Consider the following 27,133-nt stretch of genomic DNA (forward strand, 5'->3'; position numbering starts at 1 on the left):
CAAGAGGCTGAAATCTCAGCCTTCATAACTTGAGTGAGAATTTGTATTAGACATGCAATGCTGCATTTTCCCAAATCCTGAATACATTTCTCTTGAGAGAACCCTCCATGTTTGGGAACCAGTGACATAGCAGAAAGGGCAATGTAGTTTATCAAGTCACGTTAGATAAACCTCTCTCACCTCTAAACCACTTTCAGTGCTTTGTGGAGGATACGTGGTGAGGAAGACAATATGTTATCTAAGGCTGAGTAAGCATTGCCAAACCCAGAAAAATACTTCCCAGTTTTTAGTTCTGCACAATCCCAGCTCCATGTTGGCACAAAACCCAGGCATGCCTCACAACTCCATTTTGCCATCTGTTTTTATGAGACGAGACCCATGGTGCGTAAGAGCTGGAAAGTGATAGCATGTTCATGCTCTAAATGACTGCAGGACCAGGAGACTGGGCTTCGCTTCGACTGCTCTCTTCTGCTCAGTTTATACTTGAGCTGAGAGACTGGATTCCAGCCGAGTGGTGTTGAAGATCTTGTGCAACCAACAATAAATGCCCCTAAAAGTTCTGAGTTTTCTAAGCGACTGCTTTCTGTTTCAGGAAATAATTGCTTTCAACATATGGAAGTGCTGTATTAGACCTTGCTTTAGCAGGTGTAAGAGAATTGATCACAAGCTATTGAGTCCACTCTATTCTTTTCACTCCAGTATGTAAAATAGTAGTGTATAGGCTTCATGTTTTAAATGGGTAAATATAATAAAACTGAAAGCCTTTGTGAACCAGCTAAGGCACAGATAGTATAAACACTATTTTCAACAGAAAAACGTGGATGAAAATTGGAAATATTTTCACGTAAGAGTGCCACACTTTAGAGCAAGACAACCACCAACACTGAAAAATAACAACTTGCTTTAGAAAGTGTGAAACTGCTTGAAAAATAGTCAGATCAAGATCAAAACAAATGGAAAAAGGGGGGAGTTTATACAATGAATACTGCCAAGTTAGAATAACAAAGACCTGGATACAGAAAAGAACATGAAGGGAGATCTTTGGCCAGCAGATTTAAGTATGGTTAGAATTTTTTTACTGTGTTGACTACTTGTTGTTAAGCTGTTACAGGGTGCAATAGTAGAATTTTTGTCAAAGGTGAATATCTTCAGTGTGTTTTCTTGTTCAGTATTTTGTACTGAAAAAAGCTAGCTATTCTTGCATCATAAATGATGACTCCTTTACATTTCAACAATACCTTCAAAATATTTCAAGCAGCAGCTAAACTGAGACATTTTTAAATGACTGAAAGTCGGTTCTATCAAAGTGCTGTAACAGGAAGAAAAAACATAAAAGTTTTAAGAGAATTTACCTGGAGAGATAAGGGGCACAGTAAAACACCAAGATAATAGGCCACTAGCGCAGAGTGATCTTGATCACATGGTGCACTGGGTATGAGCAAACAACATGCATTTCAATAGGTGCAGTTCTATCTTGAAGAAGGAATCTCAGTTGTGCTTGTAGGACAGTGGATTTCCTTCCAGGACACAATCCCTGAGAAGGATTTGAGGCTTAGAGACAGTGAGCCAAGTTTGAGCTTCCAGGGCAACCCTGGGGCCAGTAGGACTAATACGTGCCGCAGAAGGTGGGAAATCAGAACATCCAGCTAGGTTTGTTTACCTCTGTTTTGTACTCATAAAACTGCCCTTGGCACATTATCGTACGCTGACGTTCTGGTGCCGGCAACTCAAAATGGATGCTGATCAACTGAGGAGAGTCAGAGATGAAGCCAAAAAACCTGGTGGCCTAGCGAGAAATGAATTGAATGCTTTTAAGTGGTTTATTTTGTTGAAGAAAAAAGTGAGAGGTGACTTGTTCGTAGCTGTATTATGCTTAAAGGAAACCGTAACTGAAAGTAGAGAGCTCTCGAATTAAGCTGTCTGCAAGTTGAGTCTGGACTAGACTAGAAATTAGGAACATGCATTTTTGGTAAAGGGCAAAGTTGAAAAGGGTCCAAAGCATTAGAAAATGTGCAGTTTGCTCTTTTAGACAAATATATACTCTATTTCCCTAACATTGTTAATTTTGTTTTTCTGCCTTTCAATACATCATTCTACCTTGTGTAATCAGCTGGTTTGATTTGATTTGCCAGTATTTTTCTGGCACTTTTAAGAAACTGACAGCTTGCAACTCACACTGTTCTCAAGACCGAGAAGATACCATACTGTCCTTGTCATTGCTGATCTGCCACCTTAACTGACTTTCTGACTATGTCGTTGGTCTGCATTTACTATGAATTCAGGGAAAACTTCATACGTGTAGGTGTTGTGTGAAGCGCAACACACTAACTTTTCCATGTTAACCTCATCCAGATGGTACCCTTCCCTGAGCTGCCTCTTATTTCTGCATTTGTGCCATGACTTTAGGACACTGGCCTTCATGTTTACACACAGAATCAGTCTGTATCTAAAGAAAATTCTATAATGGATGTCATGGCTCTTGAAATGATGGTATTGAGATCAGAATTTCTCTAGTCTTATCAAAATTACTGTCTGCTTTGATGCATCTTATATGGCTATAATAACAACCAGAATCTAAGCAACAAAAGACACAGTTAAGCATAAGAAATTCCAGTATCTGTGACGAATGAACCATGTGTGTAAGTTTTGTTTGTAAATTTATGTTTGATCTCAGCATGGCACTGAAAACTTCTGAATAGGTTTTTGTAAAGTAAAGTACAAAAGTGCGATTACAATGTGAATAGTAATTCATGTAAAAGTGGTACCTCCTTAATGAATGCCTGCAGTCCTTGAGTTCTGATGGCATTTTTTGTTGTTAAGATGAGACATCATTCAGAAAAACATACTTGTTTTTAAGATTCACAGGCTTGAAAGGCAGCATTTGAAAAATGTTTTCTAAGCTTAAAAAATAAAAGCAATGATGACAGAGTTTTATATAGTAACCTTTTTGCTCCATTCCCATTCCTCATGAGCAAAAAAGAGCATTTGGCTTTATATTATATAAAATCAGGCTGCTGGAAAAGATGCAGCTCCAGCCACTCTGGTAACACGTGGAGCCAGATGCACAAGTTGACCAGCATGCAGCAGTCGAAAAGCAGTGACATGGAGCCATCTGAGAATTCCTCTAATTCAAAAGAAGTGTTGGCTGGTGTGGGGCTTATCCTAGTATCTCACAAATCACTCTCATCTGCTCATACTCATGGCAGAGTGACATAGTGAGAGTATGAGCAGCAGAGCATACTGATGCCTATATAGAGCTTCAGAATGATCCCAAAAGGTTTGGTTACTCTGGTAAATGAGCCCTGTTTACATAGCTGGGAATAAAAGTTGCTTTTGAGACTAACTGAGCTTGGGCTTAATATTAAGGTTATTGCAATTTGCAAAGCTAATAATGTTCCCTGTGTTGTCAGACATCAATGAATGTGAGAGATCTGACCTGTGTTCACCTCACGGAGAGTGCCTCAACACGGATGGTTCCTACCAGTGCATCTGCGAGGGGGGCTTCTCTGTCTCTGCTGATGGCCGAACGTGCGACGGTGAGATAAGTTACAACAATGCATTCCCGTTGATTTGCTATTAGTTGAGAGGGAAACATCGTCAGTTTGGGTCTAATACCCCAAATCACTGTTAACTCCACAATCTGCCACCTTAAGGGCTCTTTGCTCTTTTTCTCATAAACGCCCAGTGTGCCATGTTGCTGTTGGAATCGTGCGTATAACAGGAAATGTACAAAATGGGCAGCCTAATGGAGTTAATGTCCATTGAGAGCTGTGTTTTACTTTTCTTGATTTCTAATTATTTTGCTATCTTGACATTGGATTGTATGTTTTTGAGGAAAATAAATTACAGAAAAAGAAAGAATACTAACTAGGGCAAACAGTGACAAAGGAGGGAATGATACTTTTCAGATACATAAAACCAGTGGACCTCTATAATAATGTGAAAATCTATTCACAGATTGAAAATTATTTCTATTTTCTAGCAAGGGTGGGAGGCGTAAATATATACAAAATGCATGTAAAGTGAGTTTGGAACTCAGGCTTCTGGTAAGTTTCATACCTTCCTGACATAAATATTTAGGATTATTTCATTTAAAGCTTCTTAAGTGCATTAGCCGCAAACCTGAGCTACTGGAATGTTCTCATTGCTGCGTGTGAGACAACAGAACTTTGTTTGTCAATACTTCTTTTTTTAAAAAAAAAATAAAAATGCAGAAGCATTCATACCACAGAAGTAACTCCAGTGAAAAATTGTGGTAATATCTGTCGTAGAACCCTCAAGCATTTTGAAATGGCCAAAACTCAATAAATAGCAGTAATTAGATCTTCGCACTGTTAAAATCAGCTTATTCTTCATGTGTGCAGGTATGCTTATACCAGTACTTTTCATATAAGGTTGTAAAAGCTGCTCCAGTAATAACACTGGTGCGAAACGTCAACCAGGAGCCTCAAATTTAGGTGTAACTAGAGATTTTCATTTGATTAGAGCATGAAAATGTCCTGTTGCCAATGGAACGCAGATACTTGCTTTTGATGGTGACTCCTATACTGGATTTAAAATATGAGATTGTGCTCAGCGATACCAAGAAGATACGTGGCTTTCTGTAGTCAGTGATGCTGACGGAAAACAAAAATTCCTCTGACTGGATGAGGAAGGGCTGTTGTTATGGATGAGAGGACTGTTCAAGACAAAAACTTTGTGGGAAAAGGTCAGAAGGGGCAAGAATTACATGGTAATAGATTGGCAGGATGCGTGCGGAGGAGAAGCACTGAGCAGATGATAGTTTGGTGTTAAAACCTATAGCTAGTGAATCTCGGGCAATGAAGAAGCAAGCAAGCTGTTCTCTAGCCCAGGTGATAGGGCAGTAAATCTGTGTGTCCCTGGCTTTCATGGGCCAGCTCTTCTCCTCGTTCCCTTAGGGATAGTGATAAGATTCTTCAGTGGAGGAGATGTATCGAAACTTGTGTCTGACTTCTGCATTACTCCCCCTACTTTTACTGGAGGAAAAACAGCATTGCAGCATTATTATTCAAGCTGGCATATAACCTACTATATAGTTAGTAATATAATATCTAATTAACTGAAATATTAACTGGCAACAATACTGTTTTGTTGATGTAAGGGAATTAAGTGCTGTATGTTGAGATACAGTATGACATCAAACACACTATTGACAACTAAAAAAAAAGTCCTGCGGTATTTTTGGTGCTTTTTCCTCCTTAAACATTTACTTTATTTTGTTATCATGGCATAAGTTGAAAGAAACATTCTCCTACTGCTGAGACAAAAGCTTGGTCAGATAGGCTAGAGAGAATAAATATGAGTAACTCCAGTGATTGACAGACAAGGCAGTGTTTTGTTATTACAAGTAATGGGGATAATTCCAGAGCATGTTCATGGAGTCTTTTGGCAGCATGTGCACATTTCACCCAGTGTTTAGGAAGGATATGGTTAAATATCTTCAATTTTCTGCAAGAAAAGTAGTAGCAGGTGTTTTGCCTCACTGTTGAGCATAACTAAAAAAAAAAAAGTGGTCAGAGAAGAATGCAGTGTGCTCTTAGCAGAACCAAACACTTTATTCCAAACCAAAGATAGAAGAACACTTATTAACCTTGTGAAATCAAACTCTCAGAAATTAAAAAAGACAGAACTGAATATTAACACAACTTTTTAAAAAAAAAAAAAAAGTTACTGACATCTAATGTTAGAGGATGTACCAGAAACAATGACCCCCTCTGTCTGGATATCTGACAGTTAATAAAGTAGCCCAGTTCCCAGGGAAGGGTTACCACCTCATATGATGAAGTAGTACAGAGTTAATCTCCATTAGAACAAAAAGCCCAAACTTTTACTAAATAGAAAAAGATGAAATCGCAAGATCTTATTTCCAGAATTGTGAGTAGTTTTGGAACTTTTTAATGAAGAATAAGGCAAGTAGAAAACCAGTTGAGCGTGCTTCACAAGTAATTGGTGGTGTGTATGGAATACAGATCAGACTTTATATTCAGCACTTGGAAAAGTATTTTAATAACTTGGCAAAGCAAGGGTACTTCTAGTCTTCTGAAGCAACAGCACTTCCACCATGATTAGTTTCTCCATTCTGTCATTTTAATAAAAACAGTTCTAGAGATGAGAGAACCCACATTTGAAGGGAGCACTCATGGTGTCAGTGTTAATATTTGTAGTGGTGTCAGCTTCATGTGAAAAGGCAAGACGAAACAAAAGGAACATGTGACATTCCAGGTATTGAGAAGGGATGTGGCTTCCAGCCGCAGGAGCTACTGTTTTTTACACTAGGTGCCTCTGTGACTTTAATTCTAGTTGAGTGAGAATAACTGTTTATGTCATCAGAGAAAGAACCTCAGGAGATTTTGCTGTTTTCAGAAACCTCTCAGTACCTGGGGAGCAGATTTTCCATATCTGCAGACTGGTTTTGTGTGAGTTTGACTCGATTTTTTTTGAAAATCCGAAACAACAACATAAAGCACTTAAAACCCCACGTGGTTCAGTTTGGTATGGAACTTTTATGGCCATTGGCCAAAGTAAACTGAACAGCTGTGGAGACAGTGTCTTCTTCCAAGGTGTAGACAAACATTTGTTGTAGCGGTGACATTCCACTGCCACCTGCCCCAGGCTCAGCGGTTTGGCTGCATCCAACTCTCTGTCAGGAGGCTCTTGGAGCGCTCCCTAGCTCTCTCAGGCTCTCCAGGGTTCCTGTGAAGGCAGCACTTTACCCAGTTGGCTGCTAGTCAGCTCTCTTGGCAAAAACTCAATTTAGAGGTTCTCTGATGCCTAAGTCAATACCCTACCCAGAGCACTCCTTTTGCCTCCATGTCCACTCCCGTGGCTCTCAGTGGCTCTCTCACTTTTTCCTCTCTCTGCTTCAAGCCATGGACTTCACTGTCAACCTCAACAGGTACTCAAAAAAAAGGTACACATCCCACCAGAGCTCTCTGATCTCTGCTTCTTGCTTTCCCCCCACTTCCTGTCTTGTATCCTGTTCTCCTTTCCCTGCCCACTGAATAAGTCACCGGTCTGAGCCTTTTGGATGCTTGCACAGAGCATCCACAGATAATTCTGTGATCAAAGAATAATTTACAAATCTGTACACAAAGATGCTACATTGTCCGTGGTTTAACATGACCGTGTATTTAAGAAGTCTGAAAATCAGGGAAACAAAGAGCAGAGCTGTGAAAAGCACGTAATTCTTACCTCGGAAACCAAAGACATTTTGAGAGAGTAGATGTTTGATGTAACAACTATAATTCTGCCCAGATATAGAATCGTAGAACAATTCAGGTTGGAAAAGACCCTTGGGATCATCGAGTCCAACCATTAATCCTACAGTACAAGGTCACCCCTAAACCATATCACCCAACACCACATCTAAACAACACTTGAACACATCCAGGGATGGCGACTCAACCACCTCCCTAGGCAGTCTATTCCAGTCTCTGACCACTCTTTCTGTGAAGAATTTCTTCCTAATGTCCAGCCTAAACATGCCCTGTTGCAACTTGAAGCCATTCCCCCTCGTTCTGTCCCTAATTACCTGTGAGAAGAGACCAGCACCAACCTCTCTACAATGTCCTTTCAAGTAATTGTAGAGCATGATGAGATCCCCCGTCAGCCTTCTCTTCGTCAGACTGAACAGCCCCAGCTCCCTCAATTGCTCCTCATAACGTCTGTTCTCCAGGCCCTTCACCAGCTTTGTTGCCCTCCTCTGCACTCGCTCCAACACCTCGATATCTGTCTTATACTGAGGTGCCCAAAACTGAACACAGTACTCAAGGTGCGGCCTTGAGAAGACAAGGCAGCTTTAAGAAAAGTGTATGGTATATCTAGATCTCCTTTTGGTATAGAGTATTGTCTGTTACATGGAGCGAGTTTTATATAGTAGACAGGTTCCTCAAATCTCTGGTTAAACACTGAAGTAACAAAGCGCAGGCTTCTGCCAAACATAGATTCAAGTATGCATCTCCAGAGCGTGGCCCTGTGAGCTACCCACTTGTTTCACAAAGAGTAATCACAGACTTTACCAACCTTCTCGCTTTTGCCCATAGAGATGTTTTAGAGCATCAGCTACTTCTTACTCAGATGCTGGCTAGAGACATAAGAACACAAAGGGACAAACAAGAATCTTTTTCTAACTCACATCATCAAAATGTTGGAATGACCATCCAGTGTTATGGCCTCTAGATGGCTGGAGTCTTTATTCCGATATTCATTTTTCTAGCTTTCCCATGACAGTGATTTTTTTTTTTTAATGTATGAGTGTTATGGGCAGCCCTGGAAGTCTTGGAATCAGAGCTCTGTTCCCTTAAGCACGGCACAGAACTGCCCTAGGAAACAGTTCCTCTTCCAGATAGCCATGTAAGTAGATTTCAGCTAGATGTAAATATCATGTCTGAGGTTAAGTATGCCTTATCTTGTTCAGGTTGAGCTGAGAAGGAGCGTGCTTGCGCACACACGTTTTGCCTTTCTTTAGATCCTGCTGATGTTAGATCAAAGGAGTTTTGATGAAAGCAGGCAGCACTGAGTCATAGACTCTAAACCAGGCTGTAATTACAGAGAACTGCTTTAGTACTGCACAGACCTAGGATATAAGTTTCACATTTAGTTTTTCCCCTTGCTTTGACTCCATATAGCAAGAGAATCACTGATTACATATCTCGTACTTCACAGGGTGATTAAAGAAACAAATGCCCTTTCCGGCTGTAAAACAGGAGTCCTCTGAGTGAGCTGTCTAGACAAGGGAAAATATTTGGTGCTTAGACCTTCTCTGTAATTTCTCATACCCTGAAAGATCCAGTCATGTTCAGACTGTACTTTTTAAAAACAAAAACCGTCTTCTGTGCCTACATTGTATGGTAAATTAGGACACTTGCTGCAATCGCAAGGTTTATTTCTGCAGCTTTTCAGTCAATGACCTCAGTTTACCTTTGGAGAACCAGCTGTGTGTTCCATTACCCTATCTGTTGCCTTTAGGTATTAAGTAAAAGAAATGCTGTAATTTAGGTAATTCTAAAATCCCCAGTTGTAGTTTCTTCTGTCTGGGCTTTTAACAGAGTAAACGTCCTGTGGCTCAGGAACTCTTCTTATTAAACTATAGTTGGCCACTGAAGATACAAACACTGCGTTGTTGTCTGTTGTCATAAATTCCTGGCTGTGAGTCCACTATTGTTCACTCATTTTGAATTCCTTTTCTTAACTTTTCTTAACAAGGTTTTCTGAATAAGAGAGTATTCAAATGTTTTTTACCAGATATGTGAAACTGATGATCACATGAGACTAAATATTAAAATAAGATAACATTATGCAGGCATAGTGCACAGTAGCAAGAGGGAAGGACCAGAAACATTAAAGAATTTGTGTTGTCCTCTTCCTAATAACTCCATATGCATCTTTTTATAATTCTGTCATGGTGACTGGAAAAGGGTATCAAAGATGATACTTGTCCTTGCACCTTTGACAGTGTCTTCAGCACAGATATATTGCTTACTCTTGTTGCTGAATTAATTCTACTAGGGAGTGTTTGTGGTAGATTTCAGTAAGTTCAGTATGTAGAAACCACTGAAATTTTCATATTTAGTTCCTTGAGAATTAAAATATGAGCTATCGTATTCTTTGTCAAGTACAAATAACCTTAGGATAAATTCCTTCAATATATTTCCTTTACTTAACAAATCAAGATATAAAGGCCATTAAAACCATTATTGACAAACCAACAAATGAAATAAATTATTCTGCCAATTCCATCTGCAGGTACTTTTTTTTATATAATTATCAATTTTACTCATCTATTGTCTCTTAGATTTCAGTGTATGTAGTACCTACGTTTTTTGCAAGAATTTTGTATCTTAGCTCAATGTTGTTAACCAGTGGATCAATTCAGTAGAAGAGGTTAGATTTCCATCGCTTGAACATCCTAAAGTGAAATAAGATGTCATTCTGAAAAAGGCGTTAAAATTCCACAATTTACTCTATTGGTGTGGAAATTGCCAGAGGAAGGGGGTTTTAACCCATTTAAGAGGTTGTGGATAGTCTCTCTTTTGGCCTTAAAAATCTATGTGTCATTCTAAACCTGTCCAAACCCCAACTGCGGCACATAGAAAAAGCTGTTTCTCCAGACTCCCGAAAAAGCCTCTCCCTGCAGCAGGCAGAGGTATGTGTGGATGAATTTGAGCACTTGGGGAGCCAGAGGCCAGCACAACAGGTAACCTGTGTGAACGGTGATGATGTGCTGCTCAAATCTGGCTAGCCTGGGGAGCTGTGACCATGTGCTTCAAAGTCCAAGGCCTCTCTTTCAGCTGAGCGTTAAGACACGATCGAAAGTGAAAATGTCCTTGTTGGGTAACACTGTCAGGAGAAGAACAAGGTGCACCTTTGCTCACTTTTCTAGGCACTGTGAAGAGCTGGAGGAGTAGGTAGGGTTACATTTGAGTCCTACTCTTTCGTTTCAGAAAGATACCAAGCAGCAGTGCTGCTCACCCATTTGAAGAAGCCCTCGCTCTGTGGCAGTGCAGGATTCAGTCCTCAGAGCTTTTTAGCTCGGTGAATGCCCAAGGCCTTCACTGGCTCCATCACATGAAGGTCTACTCTAAAGTACGGAGTTAACGATCATAGCTAATACTCAGATAAATCAAAAGCAAGTCACTTTATTCACCATTTAAAATGTAATTACCCCTGAGGCACAGTGCAGAAGGTAATGCCAAGCGGACAGCAGCCTTACCTAACGGTTATAATGGTTTCTCGGAAAGAAGTATGGCAATAATTTCTCTGCTTCAAACTGCAGAGGAATTTAGAAGGCAGAAGGTACTAATCCCAGTGTCCTGGCAGGTTCCCAGTTTCAGTTAATGTTCTTCCTCCTGAAAAACACACCATGACATCTCTGATGACCACAGATGGTTAGAGCCTGGGGTTTAGGTCTTACTTTGAGTCAAGATAAAAATAATACATTTCTTGCACTTGTAATACACTTACAAAAATAAACCACGTTCTGCCACAAACAGCTCTGCTTTGTTATAGCTTGTTGGGCAGCTGAGGCCAAGAACAGACTTACTCATGCGAGTGACTCTTAAGGCCACTAAACCACAAACGGGGACTACAAATGAAAGGGCCAGTACAGGAAGCATGCAGGCAATGTAATTGTTTTGCCTACCCGAGTAAGATTATTCACAGGTGTAGAATTACAGGATTAAATCCAGAAGGTTTGGTCCACAGCTATGTACCAGTTACACCATGAAATTCTCTTCTGTGCTGTGAGCTGGCATGAGAGCTGTTCAGCACTTTGGCGGAATGGATGCAACCATAGCCTTGAACCCTCCTTGTAGGCGCAGCGGGTACCATTTCACACATGTTGGAGATTGTGTAATGCTGCACTGGCAGAATCTGTAAGTCAGTCAGAGAGATGGTTGTATTTAAACAATGACTTACTCTGTGGCATGTAGTGTAGTGCCATGATTGACAGATTTGATGAAACAGCTGGGCAACAGTTGACCAAAACCAGTGCCTGACATATTTCCTGCAAAGGTAACACTGAAACAATTTCTTAAATGGTACATGTGCTTACATTAAATTTTTGTATCTTGAACTTTGTGTTTTCCTTCTCAATGTATAGAGGGACATCGCTGCGTCTGTTTGCAAAAATGGCCCTCATGTTGTTTCCCTGCACCCTTCATGACTGACTCTCTGCCTTTGACTGTCACACAGCTTGTCTGATGTTAATCACACAGCTTGTCTGATGTTAAAATTCTTCCTTCCAGATGTCGATGAATGCGTGAATGGCACAATATGTGGCAGTCACGGGTTCTGTGAAAATATGGACGGCTCCTACCGCTGCCTCTGTTACCAAGGGTATCAGGACTTACAGGATGGGCAAGGGTGTACAGGTGAGTTCTTAGGTGCACGCAGCCTTTCCTGTGAGGTTCTGGTGATTAAAAAGCAGCATAAGAGCAAAATGTATTTTTTCACAAGAACATTCTTGTTTTCCATCATTTTGTCGAAGTTGTACCACTTACTAGGAAAATCAAGTTGAGCTGTGCTGTACTCATTGAGCTTTGTGCCAGATGGAAACTTAACTGTCTATGTGGTTAATGAGAAACAGTTATTTGGATTGAATGAAAACAGCAAATAAGCTGAGCCACTCATGTTATCTCTTATAACAGAAACAAGAAAACCCACCATTTCTACACATTGGGACCATTCACAAATATAAATCAGAACAGATTGAATTTAGTACTTTAGCCTTTTTAAATGCAACATCTGTTTAGTCTCTTAGCTGAACAACCAGAATTCTGCACTACCCCCTGCAGGAAATAACGCCTGGCATGTGGTACAGCCAGTCTGAGTTGGCTGCCATGCCTCCCTGGGCACAGCGTGTTTGAACAGATTTTAACATTGGCTTTGAGCTCCAGGGAAGACCCCATCACCATGAATAGATGTGAGCTATTTGTAGATAAGTAAATACTGCACGTTTCTCTTGTGAGTAATAGGTTTCCAGATCTGTTGTTAATAGTGATGGTTGGACCTGAGAACCATCTGAGGCAACGCAAGTTTCTCATAGAAAATTATTAGTAGCAGTTTTCACTAAAAAATATCTTCAGGCCAGACTCAGGATGAAACGACGTTTACCAGGAACAGACCTAAACAGAATACCAAGCAGAGAAGAGGAGTGAGAAGTGTTTGTATGTGTTTTCTAATATATTAAATAATTTTATTACATTATTTATGCTATTTGGCACTTAATTTGCAACATACCACTGTATTTTTTTGCATACAGTAACTTTTCATGGATGAAAACAAATGAAGCAAAGGAAAAAAGAAAAAGGAAAGTAAAAACTGGTGTGAAACTCGATTTAATTTTGAGTTGCCAGTGAAGTGATTCTGCACCTTATAATAATGTCTTAGGATTTTTTTCCTGTATATACCCTATTATGTAAAATAGTTTTACAAGTTTAGATGCAAGTTATCTACCAATCCAGGTTTAGGAATAAGTCTCTTAAGCTCCTGGCCATGCAGCATTTCCCAAAGGCTTATTCCTTATGACAGGAATTCGGCAAAAAGGTAAAGAAAAAGCTAAGTATATTTTAAAATAAGTGCTGAGCAAACCCTAAGTTTAAACACGTTATATAAAAATACTCAAAATCAGCATTCAGTCATATGGCTAGATTTTCACTTTCTGTGTAAGAGGTAAAAAGAATAAAACATTGCCTCACATATTTGAGACCACTTTCAATTATAGATATTTCCAAATTGTGATATACAAATTATAATTTTCAGTTTCTGTCACTAGTACACAAAGTAAGTTTTCAAATGTAAACTTTAGCAATTGAACAGAGAGTAAAGTGATCCTAACAGTATCTGGTAACCCTTGTTTAAATAGCAGGTAACTCTCCCATTAACCAAAAAAAGCATTTCAGGGTAGGCTAGTTAGCAGGTGTATGGAATCCAAGTTAAAAATACGTGAGGGTTTTTGGGGAGAGTAAATTTGCAGTGTTTGGCAGGGGATCCCTGGGTGACCTGGGCATAACCCTTGTGGGTTCAAGAGCAGGCTGTGAAGCCGTGCATGAGAGCCACGTGGTGGCAGTGGGGCTTGGGAATTCACTATTCAGTGAATGTCCATGAGGAGAATGGGATTTTTGAGGAGAAAAAGGAATTCCCTTTTCATAGTACAGTCCGAATAGCACTGAAACAGACACATATTGCTCCTTGAGTTCAGTTGAAGTTTAATAATAAAGGAAGTTAAGAAAACAAATGAGTCTGAATCTTAAATCCTGGGAAAAGGGTACAAAGAAGAGCAAGTATTTAAAAATGAGAAGGAAACCCAAAAAAATGAAAACCAGTGTTCTAGTCTACAAGCAGCACCTAACCAGCACCAATAGTCTATAAACTGTACTGTGGCTTTCAGGGGCCTTTATTTCAAAGAACTGACTACTTGTTTATGAATCCACTTAGGTATTAGCTTTTAATCCTTCCCCAGAGATCACATCTGCATCCTGGCAGACAGTATAGGCACAGATACAGCAGACAAAAGAGCAAACTGTCATTAATGGGTCTGAATTTGTCCTTGTTTTGAATTTTTTCCCCCAGATGTGAATGAATGTGAGATGCTGAGTGGAGTATGTGGCGAAGCCCTGTGTGAAAATGTCGACGGTTCTTTCCTGTGCCTGTGCTCTGATGAAAACCAGGAGTACGATCCAATGACTGGGCAGTGTCGCTTCCGTACCTCACCAGGTAAAATGCCAGCAGACTTTTACATGCTTGGCATGATTTCCACTGCACGTGCATGGAAGTAAGGCATTTTTGGCCTAGACTTTGGTTATAATCACAAGGCAACCGTTGAATCATTGCAAAAGCACCTACCTCTCAGAAATTAACCTTTCTCACATCGTGTGATGTGGGATAATTGTCAAAAATGACTTAATTACCTATAGAGCATTGTTCATGCATCAGAACATTGAGGAAGTTTACAGGACACTGTGCAATTAGTTTGTAAGGAGCTCTCCCCACAAAGGTTTCTAAGGTAACCTTAAGAATTTCTCATACACTGGAAGATCCAGCCATGTTCAGACTGTGTACTTTTTTAAAAGGCTAAATTATGCTAAATTAGGACACTTATTACAATCACAAGGTTTATTTCTGCAGGTTTGGAGCCAGTTTCCTAAATTTTAAGAGCTTTCTAAAGTTTAAGACTTTAAAGGAAACTTTCATCTGTGTATTATTTTTTTAATGACAATATGTGCATGGCTTTCTAAGGTAAATAATGATCTGAATTTGTCATCTATGAACATAGTCATTGCTTGCACTAATCCTTGAATTGTGCATATGCATGTATATCCATATAGCTTGCACACCTTAGGTGTTGTAGTTTGCCACGTGCGGAGCCAACTCAGAAAGGTAAACAAGTACACCCTGACGACAGGCACATCCCAATCTATTTTTAATTTTTTAAAATTGCATTCTGAAATGTGTTACTGTGAGCTGTTTGCTCACTCGCCAGAGTATTTGCTGAGGTTTTAGAAGTCCTGAACTTGTAATGACAATTTTTTGCTTCAGCAACCACCATACTGATTCCACCTGTGAATAAGAGGCGTTGGAACACAGTTGCAGTATTTAAGATCCCATCAGTTTTATACGTTTTGGGTTTTTCAGATCACAGTTGTCAAGAGGCCACTACTAAGGCAACTATTTAAGTGTATGCTGAAGTCTAGGTGTATGATAATATCTTGATTATCCACTGAATCTGATATAATTAATGCATATTTTTGCATCAAACACACACTGAAGCATAGTGTTGGATTAAGGTTAAGGTATATAAATCCACTTCTAGTAAACACTTCGTAGTTCAATATAATGGCAACTATCTAGAGTCTCTCTTACAAGCTGTTAATAGAACAGTTGTAACAAACTGATAAAATTACGTTCCTTTACTGGTGTTCCTTAGGGAGAGAGGTATTTTACATTTTCAAACAACAGAAAACCTGAAACAACAATACCAAAAAATAAGTATCTCTTTCTTAACATAGTTTGTCAATGTATCTAGTTGAACCACTTTCACAAACAACCTGTTTACTAAATGGTTAATAATGTACAAGAGAGAAATTACAAGCTTGGAGACACAGACTGATCCTGATTTAAAAAAAAAAAAAAAATTATGTCTCATTTGCTTTCCAAACATTCATGACACCCGCTTGACTAACCCTCAGTCACAGCTGTGTAAACAACAGCCTTTTAAGCTGCTGAACAGATAATGGGAGGGGAAACCAACCCATCATATGTAAAATGGGAATAAACAATGACATGATGAGACTGTCTCCCCTTCCTCCTGGGGCAGCTTCTGGTGTTCCTTCTCTGGTAGAGAGCATGAAAACTGCCATGGTTTTTCTCCTCTCGAAGATTTGGCTTTGATTCAGTTAGATAGATGGCAAACAGCCAAGGAAAATGTATAATTTGGTGGCTAAAGTACTGCTTTCTCACCTTGGGATAACAGATTTAGTTCAGTTGCATTTCTGTGACATGGGAGTCGTAACGCAGTTCTGTTGAATAGCAGCCGATGCCACAAAGCCACGACACTTTATGAAATTCCACACGTTATGGACAATGGTAATTATCTGCTGAGGGGAAACCACAAGCTAAACTGACAAAGATGACATTAGCACTCAGCTGGGTGTTCCCCTTAATGTACAGCTTGGTGGTGTGTTGGTGAAACAGCAAAGTTTGCCTTGTAGGTGGCAATGTTGTACTAAGTTTGAATAGAGTTGTCTGCCAGCCCCCCAACCTCCCAAAGCAGATGACGTTACTTTTCTGAGGAAAGTAGAAATAAATCCCACTGTCTGTTGGGTCTTTACCAGTCTTCTAGCATTTTGAAATGCACTGTCACTCAGGTATAAAACACGGATTTGATTTCTGCCTGGACACACGTGTTACCTGAAATGTCTCATGACTGGCATATTGGGTGAGAGCCTGAGTAGAAATGAATGAGATATCAAACAATGGAAAATCAGCCATCAGGCAATAATTTTTAGTCAGTTTTTGTGGACTAAACATTTGTTAAGTACTAAGCATAAAGAATTTCCCAAGATAAAAAGGAAATAAACTAGTCCCCTCAAGATTTATCTACCTTAGGTTCCTAAACAAGGTTTTAGGTTTGATTAATAAATGTGAGCATTTGGAATTTTAGAACTCAGTTGCTTTATGGGTGACCTATGAAAATCTTTCCATATTGATCAAGAGCAAATAGCAATTCTTTGTGATAGTTCCCACTTCTGAGCTCTTGATGAGTGCTTCTGTGGAAGTGCAAGGTTAGATAGATGGAGTTCTGCAAATATAGAAGCTTTAACTAAGTGTTTCTTTTCAAACTCGCTTCTTGGTGTATTTTACGAGTGCTTTGCTTTAGAAAGGTCTTTGACTATTAATAGGGGGTTTTATTGGATCTATGGGAGAGATTATTTTGCCTGCAGTCCTTATAAGTATTGTTGGAGGACCCGCTAAAGGCAGAAAATCTGTCTTCTTGGCTGGATGCCTGACATTTGACAGTTACTTTTGCAAAAATCTTAAAGGGCCTTGAATTCAAGGGCAGAACATGCTTTTTTCCCAGTGAAATTAAAAGAGGCTGGAAATGCTCATTATTTTGAAAATCAGGCCACTTCAGTTTGTGCCTTAGCTCCTCTATCTGTAAAATGAGGTTGTAATGTTTGCTCTGAAGAACTTCCAGATTTGTACATGACAAGTTGGGTGCGATACATAGCTGAGTGTGGCAGCAGGTAGTTCATGCATTGCTTGAAAATGAAAGAAGTGGAAACGTGAAGAATCCCTTCATGGCCAAGATGGAGAACAGGTCTGAAAAATTCAAAGGAGGGTTATCAACTTCCATCACTCTTCCCGAGAACAAAAAAAATTCACCCCAAATTTGCACATAAGCATTTTTTCCCTGCTTGGTAATGCTGCTCTTCACTGTGGTGAAGGTGCTTTGGCTCTTCTGATTCTCCTGTCATACTGAATCATGTCACATGTCATCTTATGTGGTTTATATTTTCTTTTCGCCTTTAGAATTACCAGTAGAGGCTGACCAACATGAGAATGGAAAGAAGGAGTGCTACTACAATCTGAATGATGCTAATTTCTGTGACAACGTGCTCACGTCCAATGTAACCAAACAAGAATGCTGCTGTACCTTGGGTGCTGGCTGGGGCGATAACTGCGAAATCTTCCCATGCCCTGTCTTTGGAACTGGTAAGAGGAGGCCTTCTGTCCCTTTGCAAATTCTTGAAGCGTTGTGTTTATGTTAACAGTAGTGTGCTTTGCCTTCAGAGAAGGCTTGCCCATTAAATCCCATGTTCTGTAGTATTTAGTCATGACTTATCTATGGGAGACTTCACGGAGAGAAAGTTAATAGGAATAATTCACACGTGATGTAAATCCATTGCTTCACTGCAGTTACCCTATGCACAAAAGCAGCCTGTTACTGTACAGTGTTACGTCCACCTGATTTTAAACAAAGATGGCTTCTCACAGAAGCTTTTTCCACATGCTGTGGTAACATGTTAGATTTTTCCCCTGGAAAACAAAGGCAAACATTACACTGGTTTTGATTCTGCGGCTCTTCTTCATAATGTTCTTTCCTTAGCACTAGGAATTACTGATATATATTATTACATCAGTTGTACATTCTGCTTCTTACTGAAGAATTCAGTTCAACATGTTGTCTGCAGAGTATTGTTTAACTTCTAAATGCTAAATTCAAAAAACACAGCCATATGATATTTGTCACAAGTACTGAAAACAGTACTCGAAACATAAACAGTGATGGCTGAAATTCAGAATCCAGCTGTAAGAAATCACATAAGAGAGGACATGTGTAAACTTTTTTGAGATTAAACACTAAAGATTACTTTTCACACAAATGTATCATCATGTTTAATTCCTGGTTTAACTGTACTTTAGAATCAATGAAACTGAAATCAAGTGCGTTACAAAAAGAGCTTGCATAGGTTTATTTGATTCTGTATAGTCTCTCCAAGACACTTTAAATAATTTCCCTCTGTAATCCACACCATGTTCTCCTGTTGCAGTCAATTAGTGTTTTCCCTGTATAAGGACTAAAGAATGTGGACAGGGGTTTGTATGTCAGTTGGGGTATGTCTAGATAGCAGCTTGCAATATAGCTCAGAGAGGCCCACGCTAGCTTTAATTAAGATAATTTGGCTACTGGTATTGTTATAACTGCAGTGTGCCATGAAACACAGTAAGGGCTACATTCTCCTGCCAAGGAGCAAGAGAAATTAGTTTGTAGGGACTCTGTGATGCGATGCTGGGAGTGCCCTAGCTAGGTTTTTCCAAGTTACCTCTGCAAACGGAGAGCAAGGGAAAGTCGGGCTGTTTTGTTAGCATCCCCCATTTAGCTAAAGGTGTGCATGAGCGTCGCCTCAGATTTCTCAGAATATCCTGAAACACGTATATAGCACGGACATATGTGTGTAACTTCTCTTAAGAACATATTTTTTGTCTTTTCATTCTCCTAGCTGAATTTTCTGATTTGTGTCCTGAAGGAAAAGGTTTCATTCCCTCTGGAGAATCATCTTACGGGCTTCTTTCTCAGAATTATAAAGGTCAGTACTGACTTCTATTAAGTCTAATTATTGCAGAAGTTCTGGTAGCTGATTGACTAGAAATATGATCCAGCAATGTAAACACACAAATTCAGATTTTAGTAGGTGACAAAAACAGCTTGTGATATGAAACATTACTGAAAATCATTGTTTGACAGATTGTTAAGAATGTCAATTATAGTCTCTGTAATATTCTAGTTTAATTTATACTGAGTGCTATATACTGTGAGAGCAAGTGCTGAGACCACAAACCTCAAATACTCATTTACATAGGAAATAGAAAGCCAGCGAAATTTGTGAATAAATGTATGGGGTGCTGGGAGAGAGAAGAAAAGTTCTGTTAAAAGTTAGGCCTGCAAATGAGAGTAAATACATAAAGTGAAGGGAAGTTCAGCAATGCTGTGTTCATTATGGAACTTCATGAAATAATTACTGAACAAAAGCTTATAGAGAAACACGAGTGATGGAAGCAGTTGGTGGGTGTGGGCAGGAGGGAGTTGCCGTCGCTAAGAGGGAAGGGTGACATCAGCGAAATTTCAAGTTTGAGAAGTAGCTATCAATAATATGTGAGATTAATTTTCCTTGGCATAAACACACTATTTGTATTAGCTAAAATGAAGTCAACATATTATCTTTGGGTTACATAGCAGCTACAGGATGTTTAGAAAAGCACACATTTTATATATTTGTTCCTATTGTAATTGCTCTTTTGCAGATGAAGAACTAAATGTGGAAACTGTGTGTTCTTATCATGCAAAAATGCAGTAAAATTTACTGTTTATAATGAAGTTAATAGAGGTACAGTATCACATGATTGATAGATAAGCATTTGTCAGAGTTGATTCAACTTAGACTGAATTCTGAGAGATGATGCAAATTGGTGGAACTTGAAAGATTTTGGGGCTTTTTCATAACCACTCTTATGTACTTTTTCAGACTCTCCTTCCTGACTGAGTAGGGAGGATACTAGGTTGGTTTTCCTCTTCAGTTAGTGAGTAGACAACGGCTGAGTTCAGTTCTTTGTCCTACTAACATTTTTTGTTATCCTCAGTAGGTGTTTCTTTGCACCTGTAAAGGTCCTGTTTCTTTGTCCCTGGCACATGGACCTAGAAAAGATACTAAAGGTTGGAAGGCACTAATACCCACTTTAACTCTAATATAGACATTTAAATAGGGTAACTAGTGTAGGACCTCCACTGTCTGGAGATGTTGCTTTGTCCATCAGCTTGGAGTAAAGAACCAAGTGCTCTGGGATGAATCCAGACCTGAGACTGGTGGTGGCAGGGACCAGTGTTGGAGAGCCTGACCGTTCCCATCTAGACAGGTCAGAACACTGTCACAGAGCTCATCTTAAAGGACTTACTACTCACTGAGAGTATTTCTGTTCAGGGATTACATGTATTGTTTGTCTTTGCAGATGTAAGATTTCTGTATATCTTTGCAATGTAGATTTGGGACATGCAGTGTGTACAGTATGTCCAAATGTGTCTTGGAAAAAATCTGCATTGTTTTTGTTGTGCTACATCAGGGCTGATAGTATCTGTAGCTGCCATAAATATTGGAGTGTGGAGATACTTCCAGACGAACTATCTTCTGCAAATCCTTGCCATAATAAGGCTTTTTCTATTTTCAGTAAGTATATTTTGTAATAACCTTAGGACACTCCTAAGTGTACTTTTAGTAGTGTGACCTTGGTCTGTTACACTAAGTCCCGTGTTCCTGTTGCTTTTGTCCACGAGCTTCTGCTTATAGGAGCAACTTGTGTTTTCTCAATTGGAATTATCTGTCAGAAGTGAATATGCTCAAGCCAGCCTTCCTCAACTACTCCCAGGATTTCCCATTTTTTCCCAGATCCAAATCTATGTTGCACAGGAAAAAGACAGGCGTGTACATTACATTTTTTATTAGTCTTTGCGTTGTTCTTGCTACTAAACAGTCAAACTTAGAGTATTTAATGTTTGAAGGCACTTAGTGACTGGAAGAGTGGCTGTAAAAATAATTTCACAGCACTTTCAGTTCTTCTGGAAAAAGTAAGCATTTGAATAATACACGTTTAGAACTGATGTACAGCTGGAAATGACAGCTTTGGGCTAAAATCTCTATTACCCCACAGTAAATGGGGAGCAAATCTATAGAAGGTGGTGAATTAAAGCGGTTGGTATTGAGAGGAGAATCACCTACTTTATGTTGTGCTTTTTATTACCTTTTTTAACAGGCCGTTCTAGGTAGGACTAGCAAATGAAAAGTAGATGGGAAAAAAGAAGTGAACAGAATTCCAACAGTAACAAATGCATAAGTACAAAACTGAGAAAAAAATGTATACAACTGTGAAAAGCTATATATGAGCTGGCTTATATTTTCCATGAAACCTCCCTGAAAACATTTAGCCTCATTTGAAAGAGCGGTAGATGTTATCACTATCAGTAGGTCTGTAGTAATTTCAGCCTTATATTTAGCAACAGACACAATGGTTTTTACATGGTGGGAAACCTCCACAGAAGTTACGCGCACAGCTTGGACAAACGAAGTCACAGGCAGTGCGGATATGAAGATTCCCTACCACGTGCAGCAGAATCATCAAACTACATGAAGAGAGAAGAACTGTCACAGAGTCCATCCAAAAGCAGAACTGCTTAGTTAGTTTTGTTGTTAGATGGTGTGATTAAATTAGATTCATGGTGAGAATCCCTTGGGTAAAGCAAATTATACTGGAAAATACAGGCCATGTTCTTCATCTGTTTTGCTCGGAGCAAAGAGCAACGCGATCCCAAAGGAAAGAAAGGGGAGCTGCGGATTCCATTCTCTGCGTGCCACAGGACTTATTATGACAAGGGCAAGAGAAAGTCATGGTCCATCAGTTTTGCCTTTCCCATTCTGGCTATGAGCACACTGTAGCGTCTTTCGCACCAGTTGGTGGGGTTTTTTTCCCGTGGATATCTGTGCTCCTGGGGCCCTCTACTTAAAGCGAAGTTTGCTTGAACAAAGACATGTATGGGCTTCATTCCATCCTGCTTCCCTGTGTGGCCTCAGAATCATTACGGTAACTCAGCCTTTCATGTTCTCTCCCCAGATGCTGATGAATGCCAACTCTTTGGACAAGAAATCTGCAAAAATGGCTTCTGTTTGAATACACAGCCAGGTTATGAGTGCTACTGCAAACAAGGCACATACTATGACCCTGTTAAGCTCCAGTGCTTTGGTAAGTTTATTTAAAGTGGTCTTGTCACTATAATGGTATGCAGATGGGCAAAACAAGCAGACTTGCAAGGCAGGATTCCCATCAGAACTGCGGTATTCCCAGCACAGGGAGGAACACTGGGCCTCCAAACTCCTGTATCAGCTTTTTAAGAGGTATTGGGTTATTTCCTTCCCCTTCTGCTTGGCTGGGCAGCAATTCTGGCTAACATGGCAATGGCGTGTAGAGCAGGGTTTGCTTTACTTGCTTCCTTTTCCAGCAAATTGCTCCCAGGAGTTTGCATCTCCAAAACAGCTCCTTTGCTCCTTTGAGTGCATAGTCTAGAGCTGGTACCAGCCTTTATGCAGGCATCACAAAGTGGTTGGAGGTGGCTCTCTCCTTACATGCATGCTGCTGCTTCACTCTGCCAAGGTACAATTGAGCCTTCTTTCTGTGTGGGGTGAGCAGTGAAAGCCTGTATGTTGAAGCTCGCGTTTCACTTGGTAAATGTACTGGTTTTACTAAAATAAATTAAGGCAGATTTTTTTACTTTTTCAAGGGCAGGTATTTTTCACAAGGAGTTAACATGCAATGTGAAATTACAGTTCAGGTCATTGATAAGCCCGTTTTAGCCTGTGCAACCTTGTACTACTTTCGTTCTGGTATTTAACTGAAATTACTGCTAACCATGACCCCGGCTTTTGCTTTGTAAGCAGAAAGCCATGGATAATATGCAGAATAGCATAATGAAAGGAAGTAATTTTTGCAACCGCAATAAGAAAGCCTTTCACCTTGGGATTCTCTGATTGTTTTTTACAAAGGGTGGGGGTTTTGCTGATGTAATTTATTTGAAGTAAAATGGCCTGCTCTTCCCTTGAGAAAAATTTCTGCTTTTCCTCTCCAAGACAAACTGAGGAATAGAACTACTGTGGCTAGGTAAGGTGATCCTTTCTCCTGACCAGCTCTGGAAGAATCTCAGAGAGTATGCCCACCTCTGATGCCTGCTGGTACTGACCTAAAGCGATAGGGAAGTGGGAAGCAGCTGCAGCTGTGCTGGATGCAGGGTATGCCTGACACTGCACGTCCCTCAACAAGCCTCCTCATCCAGACTCTCCCTAGTCCTTCAGGATATCAGCATCCTGCTGATCTGTCTGTCCTTCTCCGTGGGCACAGGCAGGATTTTACTGCCAGCAATTGGTATTTGTGGTAATTAACAGGAGGCATGCAGGGAAGTCGGCTCCTAATATAGGAAGGTATAAACCCGGATTAACACAATGCAACTACTTTGTGCTGGCTCTCCTTGATACATTTCCTTCCATTTTAAAGACACGGATGAATGTCAGGACCCAAACAGCTGTATTGATGGCCAGTGCATTAACACAGAAGGATCTTACAACTGTTTCTGTACACACCCAATGGTTTTGGACGCAACAGAAAAGCGATGCATCAGACCAGCAGATTCAAGTGGTATGATCCATTATACATTTTACTGAAGTGAGTACGCCTCGACGAGGTGGTGCCGACATGGCTACAGACGCCAGTAAGCTTAGGCTGGGTCATGCTTGGATGAGCCTGCTCTTTTGGAGGACTTTGGAAGGCAGTGCTTGGACCATTATCTGTTGATCCAGAAGGCATCATGATATAGGACTCCTCGGGGCTCCACTTTATTAGCGCAGGCAGGAGACGGCTGGAAGTATTAATGAGATTAGGTTTGGGCTGGGGAGTCTCCAGCCCTCCAATCTACCAGCTCTGCATCTGCCTCATCCAGCCTTGTAGGTAATGAGGCACAGGCACAGCCTGCTTGCTGTCTCACTAAGGCTGGGATTTGGTTGCAGCATAACTCTGGAGATTCAGTTTGGAGTGAGTGACTGCTTCTAACAAAGCAAGGAGTAAAAACAGGAATAACAGGATATAGGAGGAGATAGCTGAAATTGTATCTGTCTTTCAATTGGTTGATATAAAGGGTACATCGGCTCACATTTTCAAGCTGTGGGCTGCAGCATCACTCTTAAAGCAAGGTTTTTGCATGTTCTTTTGATTTCAGTAAACACTGATTACAGAAAAAATGTTAATTATTATGAGTTTCTTAGATACATCTCAGAAATCCAGAGCATGATGCAGTCTGCACAGCTTTGTCTGTGCCACACACATCTTTGAAAGAAATGTTACAATGGGCTTGATTAATGTTGGCACTGTATAGCCAGCCATAAATCTAGAACTCTGGTCTGTGCAATGAATTTTCATAAGATGCTTCTGTGAAAGAAAATGGGAATACAGACTTCAATTCCTGCTTTTGTTACTCCAAATTAAAGACTGATACTTTTGAGGAGTAATGTCATCATTCTCTTGCCTGAAACTGTTGAAGAACCATGGCATTTCTGTTGTTCGACCTTCAGTTTAGTAAACCAAAAGCCAGATTGTCCTTTGGGTTCATCTAGGATGTAAAGAGAATGTGAGGGCTCCAAGGGTCTTCATCATGCAACACTGGGGCTGACACAGCAATGACCTCACCCAGCACAAAGCCCTCAGGCCTTGTGTCACTACTGGCAATGTCCTTCCTGATGGAGAGGAGGAGGGAGCAGGCTGGTTCCTCTGCTGCCAGCATTTGGAGCTGGTTGCAGAGGCACACTGCTGCTCTTCGCTGTGCGTTCTGGCAAGTCATTAGCAGAACATGTATCTAACTGCTGATCACCTCTGCGCTTTCAGAACTCACCGCTTTGCTCCTGAGCTAGATCTCAGTTCCATACTGACCCATGCGCCAGTGCATCATGTAAAAATGCAGTAGGTAGATATGCACAGACAAAACCAAACCTTGGTTTGTGACAACACTTATTTTTCACTCAATGTTGGAACAAAATCAAAACCTTGCAGATGTCTTTAGAGAACAATTGTGCTGAAGTTTTTACATTCCAAGTGGAAGATTTAAGTTTACAGTTCCTCTCTCGCCCATCAGCAGTGATCAGAGATTGCTAGAACAAGGAATTGTTCCTGCACAGAACAAGTATGCCTCTGAAATATTCCAGCTTTGACAAAAATACATGTTTTTGTTAATGTTCATAAGAATGTGACAGTAGTTCACAGCAGTACTCTGTCTCTAACAATAGCTGTAAGTGGATGATTAGGGAACAGAAGTGCAGATAAACAATACTCTTCCCCAGCACTCTCCCAGCCTCCAGCTATTTTCAGCTCAGGGGATTTCCTGAGCCTGATGTAGTTTGTCTGTTTAGTTAATGGGACTCTCTTCCAAATATTTGTCCAGTCTCCTGTTGAGCACATTTTGAGTAAAATTTTTGTTCAGCTCTGCCCTAGCTGTAAAAGCTCTTTCAGATGCCATTGACAGCAATATAAGAAAAGCAAAATAACAGCTTTTAAAGGTTCATTCTGTGGACAGAGTTCCCCAGATACTCACCTCTGTCCTAGCACTGATTTTTGTCAACCTCTGTTAACTTCTGTGAGAGCAGAGCTGAGTCAGTGTTAAGCATCAGTAATGACTACTGATTTAAGAAGTTTTATTTCTTGGGTGTCCAACTCAAAATAGTTTTAAAGTTGCCCAGCAGTGCGAAATCACAACCTTTTAACATTTTTGCAAAGCTGAAGGGTTGAGCAACCTCAGGCACTTAAAAATGGTCGTGACTTCTAAGATTAAATTTGTATTCAGCAAAATCTGTAAATCTAGGCTATTTTTCTAATCTAGGTTCAGAAAACTCTACATTATGCCAGTATCTTTTTTTAAATAACAGTGCTGCAATGATGATCTAATGCTGTCTTCTCCATCAGAACAAACTGAAGAAACTGAGGTCTACCAGGATCTTTGCTGGCAACATCTAAGTGATGATTTTGTTTGTAGTCGACCTCTGGTTGGAAAACAAACTACATATACCGAGTGTTGTTGCCTGTACGGTGAAGCCTGGGGCATGCAGTGTGCACTGTGTCCTATGAAGGAGTCAGGTAAGGAAATGTGCTTGTCGATTCTTGGAATGAAATCTGAAATACTTAATCAGTTTAATCCCTTGCATTTATATTTGGGCTAATAACGTAAGAAAGAACAACAAACCCTAACCCTCCAAAAACTAATGGAAATTTTTCTCATTAATTAAGGGGAAATCATTACAGTCTAGATTTTGAAAAGGTAGCTGCTTTTATGTTTTGGCATTTAAAGGACCCATTTCCTTCAGGTGGAACTATCAGAGATTGGCAATTTAGAGCCTTGGTTGAAATTGGAGGGCATTTTAAGGGCAGCAGAGTTCTTTAACATGACTGACAAATCGAAAGTCATCTGTGAAAACACAGATGCCATTCTTGTGCACACACATGGGTGATACTCAACAAGGTGCGTAACTCTTTTTGATTTTTTTGTTGCTGTTATACATTCAGATGCATTTCTCAGTGTGATATTCTGCCAGGCTGGCTGCAAGTAAATGTGTTTGCTTGATAAGGATCTGGTAAGTTGTGCTTTGGAAGCACTAAACCTATCAAAGAATGCGCTGTTGTTGTTATATGGCTATATGATCAGATATCATGAAATGTATAGATCATAAATCATAGAACAGTTCAGGTTGGAAAAGACCCTTGGGATCATCGAGTCCAACCACTGACCCTACACTGCAAGTTCACCCCTAAACCATATCACCCAACACCACATCTAAACAACACTTGAACACATCCAGGGATGGCGACTCAACCACCTCCCTAGGCAGTCTGTTCCAGTGTCTGACCACTCTTTCTGTGAAGAATTTCTTCCTAACGTCCTGTCTAAACTTGCCCTGTTGCAACTTGCAACCATTCCCTCTGGTTCTGTCCCTAATTACCTGTGAGGAAAGACCAGCACCAACCTCTCAACAATGTCCTT

At 40.2% G+C, this 27,133-nt stretch overlaps 1 protein-coding gene across 1 annotated transcript in view; it reads left to right on the top strand.

Annotated features, from left to right (window-relative positions):
• LTBP1 (latent transforming growth factor beta binding protein 1) overlaps positions 1–26,315 on the top strand; it is a 67,468-nt gene extending 41,153 nt beyond the window's left edge. The window contains exons 16-23 of the mRNA XM_009876420.1: positions 3,411–3,536; positions 11,766–11,891; positions 14,092–14,235; positions 17,551–17,733; positions 19,023–19,109; positions 22,180–22,308; positions 23,611–23,751; positions 26,062–26,315. Coding sequence (XP_009874722.1) covers positions 3,411–3,536; positions 11,766–11,891; positions 14,092–14,235; positions 17,551–17,733; positions 19,023–19,109; positions 22,180–22,308; positions 23,611–23,751; positions 26,062–26,315 — 1,190 coding nt within the window. The remainder of the gene's footprint in view (positions 1–3,410; positions 3,537–11,765; positions 11,892–14,091; positions 14,236–17,550; positions 17,734–19,022; positions 19,110–22,179; positions 22,309–23,610; positions 23,752–26,061) is intronic.
• Positions 26,316–27,133: the final 818 nt, after the last annotated feature.

The sequence above is a fragment of the Apaloderma vittatum genome, unplaced genomic scaffold (genome assembly GCF_000703405.1).
Source record: "Apaloderma vittatum isolate BGI_N311 unplaced genomic scaffold, ASM70340v1 scaffold17169, whole genome shotgun sequence".
In the NCBI taxonomy this organism is placed as follows: Eukaryota; Metazoa; Chordata; class Aves; order Trogoniformes; family Trogonidae; genus Apaloderma; species Apaloderma vittatum.